This window comes from Seriola dumerili, unplaced genomic scaffold (assembly GCF_002260705.1).
Source record: "Seriola dumerili isolate Sdu_G_001 unplaced genomic scaffold, Sdu_1.0 BDQW01000149.1, whole genome shotgun sequence".
Classification (NCBI taxonomy): domain Eukaryota; kingdom Metazoa; phylum Chordata; class Actinopteri; order Carangiformes; family Carangidae; genus Seriola; species Seriola dumerili.
Window position 1 is genome coordinate 14,526,936 of NW_019174404.1, and position 7,902 is coordinate 14,534,837.

Genomic DNA, 7,902 nt, shown 5'->3' on the forward strand with positions numbered 1-7,902 from the left:
TACAAAGTCACCTTAGAGAGTTGAGATATTCATCAGTCCACAGTCAGACCATCTGTCTATAAATGGAGACAATTTAGTTCTGTGACTTCTCTCCCTAGAAGTGGGCACCCAGCTAAGATGAATGAATGTTCACTGGGGTAAAAATGAACCAGCCTAAAGAAATCATTGGAGCTGGTTAACATCTCTGTTCATGACTGTGCCACACACAATTCATGGTGCATGGTGCATAGTATGGTGTAAAAAGACCACTGGATACCACCATGAAAACATCATCCTAAAGGTGAAGCAGGGTGGAGGGAGGGAGCACCAGGATCTGAGGCTTTGCTGCCTCTGGGCCCGGACAGCTCGACATCATCGAGGGGGAAAATAAATTCACAAGTTTATCGAGGTATCTTCCAGGATAATGTCAGTCTGTCTGTCCACCTGCTGAAGGTCAGGAGAAGTTGAGTGATGCAGCAGGACAATGACGTTAAACATCAAAGTAAAGCTACTTCAAACAAAGACAATCCACCTGTCAGAGAGACCCAGACCTTAATCCAATAGAGATGCTGTGAATGACCTGAAGAGAGCTGCTCACACCAGACATCCTGAGAATAATGTCGGAGCCGAAGCAGCTCTATAAAGAAGAAAAGCCCTGTTCAGAATTCCTCCTGAACATTGAGCAGGTCTCATCAGCAGCAACTGGAGGAGCTTGTTGGAGGTTATTGCTGCCAAAGGAGGTTTGACCAGTTATTAAATCCAAGCGTTCACTTACTTTTTCCACCTGCTCTGTGAATGTTTAATGGATGTGTTCAATCAAGATACAAAAGATTATAATCGTTCAGGTGATGTCAGCTCAGGGACACTGCGTTTGTCTACACTTGTGACTGAGGTGAAGATCGGGTCACATTTGATGACCAGATCAATGCAGGGCTCACATAAGTTTTCTTGCCGCTGTAGCTGTGTGAGTTATGTTTATCGCTAACAGGAGGTCATGGTTTAACCACTTTTAAATTTGACTCATCACTAGTCAAATGCTGCTGCTCTCCTCCTCCACCTGCTTCACCTCGGCAGCCTCCCAAAGGACATGCGCAATGAGAAATCCCGGGCGCTGTCCATTGTGCTGAAATGACAGCGCTGTAAAGTGGACCAGCCAACAGGTAGGATGAGATCAAAAACAGATCCGAAAACGAAACAAATACGTGGGGTGTATGCTGTTGGCTGGGATAAATTAGTCTGGATAAGCATTAGCATAATTCATAACACCCGCGAAAACCCATGAATTGCCGCTTTATTGGCTCATTGCACGTATCCAACACACACGCTTCCCACTTGGGTGCGCAGACTGTAATGGTAAACACTTTCCCGCGTCACTTGGGCAAGTGTTCATTCTCCATGTGCGGCACAAGAGTCCTGATGTGAAGGCGATGTGTGTGCTTATGTGTGTGTGTGGGGGGGGGGGTTCTTCAAGGGCTCATGCACAGCTGCTGCTTCTTTAAGAGCCACCGCCCGCCCCCTCTCCTGTATTTTTAGCTGAGCCAGCCACTTCATTCGCTGGATAAGACAGACAGCTGTGTACCGTATGATCTCACTTAATCGTTTTAATAAATGACATCAAATCGCATACTGCGGATTCGCCGTGAGGCCCGTTACAGCCAAGCCGTTCCACGGAGATGTCGTATAAGGTAGACGTTTGTCCCGCCGCTGACGGATGGTGAAACGCTCAATCAGCCTGTGGATGCTTGATGTCCGTTATGAAACGCAATGCTGCACTGGGTGCCGAATGTTAGGCGCAGCGCTTTTGAGATCAAATGAATCACAAGGAACCAATTTAGCTGCAAAAGACTCCTGCGGCGCGGACGGTTCAAGGTGGCCCAGCATCCTTCTGCTCAGCCCTCAGCTTCCTGTCTTCTCTTGGACTGTGGATAACAAGAAGCCTTCAAGACGGAGGGGGTGGTGGAGCATCGAGGAAAAAATAGGGGCAATATGAGAGAGCGGGACTTCATGCCCAATATGGAGAGGGGCAAACCTGCCACTTACACGGGGGACAAAAAGGCAAAGATGGCTGCTAAGACTAACAAGAAGTGGGTGAGACTAGCCACTGTTTTTGCATATGTATTGTCCGTGTCCTTAGCAGCCATTATCCTGGCAATTTACTACAGCCTGATCTGGAAACCAACTAGTGCATCCTCTTCTGCGGGGAAGCCGGGGGTGCCTGAAGAGGTCACCCCCACCGCAAACATCTCAACTGATATTACCACAAGCAACAATGCCTCAGAGTGGAACTCTACACAGACAGGGCTGCTATCTCTCAACCACAGCACGCAGGGCACAACCCCACACAGTCAAGCGTTTCAGTGGGATGGCATAGCCGAGAGTGTGGCCGTTTCCCCGCGCGGTGCCGGAGCAGACGTTGCGCACTCGCAGCAGGAGGAAGGACTCTACGCATCATCCCACGGTCACACAGGCGCGGAGAGATCGGGCACTTTGGGTAGAGAGACGCGCGCGTCTCAAAGCCATTACACCCAGTCGAGCACCAGGGAGTCTGGCGCTGCTTTCAACGAGGACGAGGAGGAGAGGCAGACGCGCGGTCGGGGCGTAGGGGCGACAGACCAACGCGACCCCGAACAGGCGCCTGCTGCAGATTCTGCAACTGTCCCTCCGACGAGAGGAGACTGATCGGGCCTGACTCCCTCTACCACCACCACCACACACCCCCTGGCCCCTCATACACACACACACACACACACACACAAACTGACCCAACAAGGAGTGTTTTGCAGACTCAGTGCCGCAGGTCGGATAACACACGGGTCTTCTTCTTTAAACTCATTCTGCAGATCCCCAATGTGGATGCTGAACTGCACGTTACCTGATACCTGGCTCTTATGGCTGAATAAAGAGGAGACCCCGCTTCTTCTGTGAACACTGTTTCCCCCCTCAACACTAACTATGCGTTTTTTTCCGTCTTAGGCCATCTGTATGCCTTAAAATCAGTGTGTGTCTACTTTACCTCGGACAGCTTCCGTGGCCACTAACCTGCCTGTACGTGTGTACAAGACTGGTATAGATATTTTTGTTAAATGAATAGGACAAAGGCTCCAGAGATGCTTTTGGTTTTGTAGGACATTAATATGTCTCACGGGCATACAGCGCTTAACATCACTGCCATTCATCAGCTGGTCAAAATCAATACTGCATTATTGCATTTTAACATAGGCTGTACTTTTCTTTTCATGGATCAAACCTGGATTCCGAGTAGAAGAACCCGCATTATTGAGTTATGCTCAGGTATGTGCATATAACCATGTAAATGTATTGTGTATTTGGTTATGTACATATAGGGCAGGCATACATCTTTTTGGCCTTGATGAACTTTTAGTGTAATTAGATGATTTTTATTAAAGGTACAGTATGTATAATAGGTATAACTATATCACAAGGTACAAATAAACATCCTTAGAAAATGATTCATTTCTATGGTTTTATACATCCATAACAGATCTATGTAAATCACGAATTACCCTGTATGTTAATGATATTTTATTTACTCAGAGCCAGAATGGAAAATACATATTCAAATAAATGTTAGGTTTTCCCTAACAGCTAACATTTTGTTTCAAAAATGAGAAGATGGATTTAAATGAACAGTGGCTGTCTTCAGGGTGTAGCAGTGCAACATGCAAATCCCACTTTTATTAGCTGATATGAGGAAGTAGGTTCAACTGAAATTATAATGACAGTGCAAGTACAAAGAGCAGTCTTGTGATGTCAACATTTAATCAAATTTTGTTAGGGAGGGGGGCCCTTTAATTACCTGAGTGAACTGTCCAGTGTGTGATCAGAGGGACTGTCTGCTGCTCCTCATAGAAAGAGAAGCATTCATCTCTGAGTCTGCCACAGTTCACTCGCTGCAGCTCTCACTGAAAACCACTTCACACAGTCACATGTGGTGAACTATGAAGTGGAAATAAGACCAACCACCCCATGCGCTCTCTCAACAGCATGTGAGGGAGGTGTATCGATTTGAGAGCTGTGTTGTTGCGCTGTACAAAACAGAGAGGAACACATTACACAATGCGGCTTGGTGCTATTTTTGATCCAGTGCTCGTTCTGAAAAGGAACTGCTTTGCTCAAAAGGTTTGGTTTCCGTGCTGGCAGTGACAAGCATCATTCACTATCACACTGAATAGAAAGGAACCACTTGATTTCTGCTGAGCATCCAGTGGCTTAAGTGACGTTGCACTGTGATTTAAAACAGTGATGACATGCACTCTTGTGTTAATGTGACAGATTTTTAGAACCAAAGCCAAGGTATGCTTCTGGTGAGCTAAACAGGAAGTCCATTCATCAGGGAAGACAAGCATTTCCCATTATAACAACACAAACCATGTGTACCGGAGAACTGTAACACAGAGTGTACACAACGCAGAGACAGGCCTGTCGATGCTGCAGTGGCCTCTGTGTATAGCCTTGACAGATGTGTTCTCAGTGCCTCTTATGGCTTCTGGTGATATATGGCAGGAGTAATGACCGACCTATTGATGAAGGAGTTCATCAGTACTGACAGTTATTGCTGGAAACTGCGTCGGAGTCAGGACACAGCATCTGACCTTTGGACCACTGAACTCAGTCACCCAGGTGGATGATTACATTATCTGAGCTGAAATCACTCATATGTTACATAAAAGTTCAATACGAGATTCATTTGCTGTGTAGCCCCAGTCAGGCAATAGATCACATGCTATCTATAAACAGGACAGACTATAAAATACATGACGTTCATCAAATCGTTGAAAAAAAAAATATAAAAGCTAGTTGTCATTGCTGCTGGCCTTTTCATTCTACAGTTATCTTTATATGGTGGCAGTCGCAGCTGCACTGGTCACTTTAATGCTATATTCATCAAGAATAAGCTAAACAATTGTTAAACTCTCCATAACGGAAGATTCGCCAGGATTTATTCTGGAATAATCTCATGTCTTTCCGCTCAAAAAGTTTAATTAATATGCTAAAAAACTCTGTCTACCTTATCTGTCATTGAAAAATCAAGAATCTATGAATATGCAAATATTTGTTGGTTTAAAACTTTATTTAAAGGGCTCAAGACACAAGTTTATGTGAACTGCAGGCTTCTAGTTTCCACATCATATGTGTGCAAGTTGCATCTCGGCCTCCAAACTATATGTCACAAAATCCAGCTATGCATGCACGTCGTAAACTCTGATTTATTATACTGAACACAAGTAAACTGTTCACCTTCAGTGTGAAAGTGAACACACACAGTCTTCTAGTATCAAACTCTGTACAACATTCTGCACAGTGACGCTCAAACATTCAACAAAACGAACAATAAGCAAAACAGATTTTTGATTGGTGGATAAAAAGTAGAAGTTTTGCTTTCTAGAAACTATTTTCCTCCCATCATGTTTGACATGTTTGGGGATGACACACTACAACAGAGACCTTTCCAACAAAGATGGAGGGATTAAAGGCCTTTCAATATAGCATTGTCTGAGCAAGGCACCATCACAAAAGTTATGAAATATTAACATGTTGTCTTGCAGTACAGGGGGACAATGTGAAGGCAGTGAACAATAACTTTTCCAATCAATAAAAGGGCAAACGTGGGGAGTTATGTGTTATAAAACAAAAGGGAAGCTGTGTGCATAAATATACTGTGTTGTCAGTTTTCAGGGAGTTTAATATCACTGTTGTCTCAAGACCTTTTGAAAAATGCATGTCACTTATTTTCCAATCATTGCTGGTTTGGAGGTTCAAGTGGCAGGTTGACAAACCAATAACTATGTTTCTATGGTACAGATGATCAATATATATATATATATATATATATATATATAGTCATAGGAACATGTCAACAAACTAAGAAATGTGTTGTATTATTTTATAGGATGCAAATGAAATGTTCTATCTGTCAAGGTCAAAAGGTCAAGAAATGGGCTTATACTAGGATACAGCTATACCGTGTATCTGAGAGGCAAGGCATTATTTCTGACCCATTTAGAAGTTTTATGGGGTAAAATCGGGTAATTAGCAATTGTTAACAAATTGTCAGGGTAATAATGTTAGTCACTTTGAAGCTGCAGAAGTAAAGACTAAATGAAACATGATTTTTTTTTTTTAAGTTGCAACACTGTCAAATAATTTCAAATTTCAAAATGATCCGACATGTACTAAAACATCCTAACGAGATACAAGATTGCTCGTTTCGACTAAACACTGAATCATGTTTTTCCATAAAGTCACATTTTACTGACAGGCCTTTGACTACACTTATTTCATGATGCTAAAAAAAAAAAAGGGCCGACCCCAAATAAATACGACAGACAAAGCACATGGACATCTTGTCAGCCTCCTGTCTCCTGGTTGAGAGGGAAGGAGCAAGGGTGAGTGGGGGGTTCACACTCCTTAATCATGGCAGCTGCTGAGGCGTGGTTGTTACATGCTGAACCATGACAGAGCTGGTGGGGGTCTGTGCAAGGTTCAGTCAGGGTCACAAGGCTGGGCCAGACCTCGCTTCCACTTAATGTACATCCATCAACAGTAATGAAACATCTCAAGAGCCTTCGACGGTTACATCGCCCTGTTTAAAGACGCAGGGCGATTGGAAAGCATCACAAACCAGCAGGGAGAACATCATCTTAGCAATGCAAATTTTAGCTTAAAGCTAGAGCTCCACATTTTGGGAAATGCACTTTTTTTGCTTCCTTGCAGAGAGCTATACCACAAGATTACTGAAGTCACTGGCTGATATGTCTCCCTGTCTTCATGCTGAGCTCACAGGCTGCTGGCTGAAGCCTTACAATTACTGGAGAGATATGAAAGCGGTATCGATCCTCTCATCTAATTCACAGCAAGATAGCAAAAAAAAAAAAAAACGTGGTGTCAAACTATTGCTTTAAAAGGTAAGATCTAAAGTGCTCCTTTGGTCTCCAGCCCAAAGCACGGAGCACATTAAACCACTGTCAAAGAAAACTTCTCCCCAAGCCACAAATTTCAAGCACCGGCACCAAAACAGAAAGCCTATTGATGCACACAAAAGCAACCCTCTGCACCACCTTGCTTAAAAACTGCCTTTACCAAAAGTTGAGCTCTTCTTGATTTTTGCTCAGGAAGGGCAGCTTCTGATGCTGCTATTTACTGCACAGTGCAGCTGATATGATCCTACACTGCACTTCAATCCTCTAACAGCCTACAGGACTTATTTCCATAATACCAACACACCCACTGTGGTGTACCATTGCGTCAGACACTTCAAAAACTATTAGCCAGCTTAGCACCAAAGGGAACCAGCAGTGTTAAGGGCAGAAACGGTGTGTTTTATAATCTCATTTGCAGGGATCGAAGAACCTTTTGGCTTGTGTTAAAAAAAAACAAACAGCTAAAGTAGACAAAACCTTTCAGTATGTTTTCAAGGAGAGAGGCTGCTGTACACACTGTACAGCAGGTCACAAGCCTTAATGTGTCAGTGGCAGAAGGCTGCTTTGGAGACAGCCCTGGGAGGAGATAATTAAAACAGTAGCACCTATGGGAGGTCCCACCTGTAGGGCTGAGAGGGAGCCGTTTCCAATTGAACTGCCCTGCAGAGAGCTCATCTGAAATTAATCAAATCCAAAATGAAGGCAGACTCTGTGGACCAAGGTCAAACTTTATAGACTGATCCACATTTCTGCCCTTTTTTCTCTCCAAGACTCACTACAGTGGCCTTGTTGTTTTGTCTTTTTTCTTAAGACTTAACAACTCTTCAGAGAATTCATTCATCCACATGCATGGTGTTAACACAGGTGGGAAGGTGGAGGAGGGAGAGAGTCTGAGAGGGTGACAGTGTAAGAAAATGATGAGTCATGATTAGAGAATCTGAAATACAGAAAAACTTTATTGATGTTCTGTATGCCTCCTTCC

General features: G+C 43.8%; 1 protein-coding gene across 1 annotated transcript; it reads left to right on the forward strand.

Annotated features, from left to right (window-relative positions):
• The first annotated feature begins 1,549 nt into the window (after window positions 1–1,549).
• inafm2 (InaF motif containing 2) lies at window positions 1,550–3,909 on the forward strand. Its single transcript, XM_022750672.1, has one exon. It carries the CDS (start codon window positions 1,966–1,968, stop codon window positions 2,656–2,658), a length of 693 nt encoding a protein of 230 aa, XP_022606393.1. The 5' UTR covers window positions 1,550–1,965; the 3' UTR covers window positions 2,659–3,909.
• Window positions 3,910–7,902: the final 3,993 nt, after the last annotated feature.

Excerpts from the sequence above, each read along its gene's own strand:
- inafm2 (XM_022750672.1), top strand. The coding sequence starts at position 1,966 with ATGAGAGAGCGGGACTTCATGCCCAATATGGAGAGGGGCAAACCTGCC.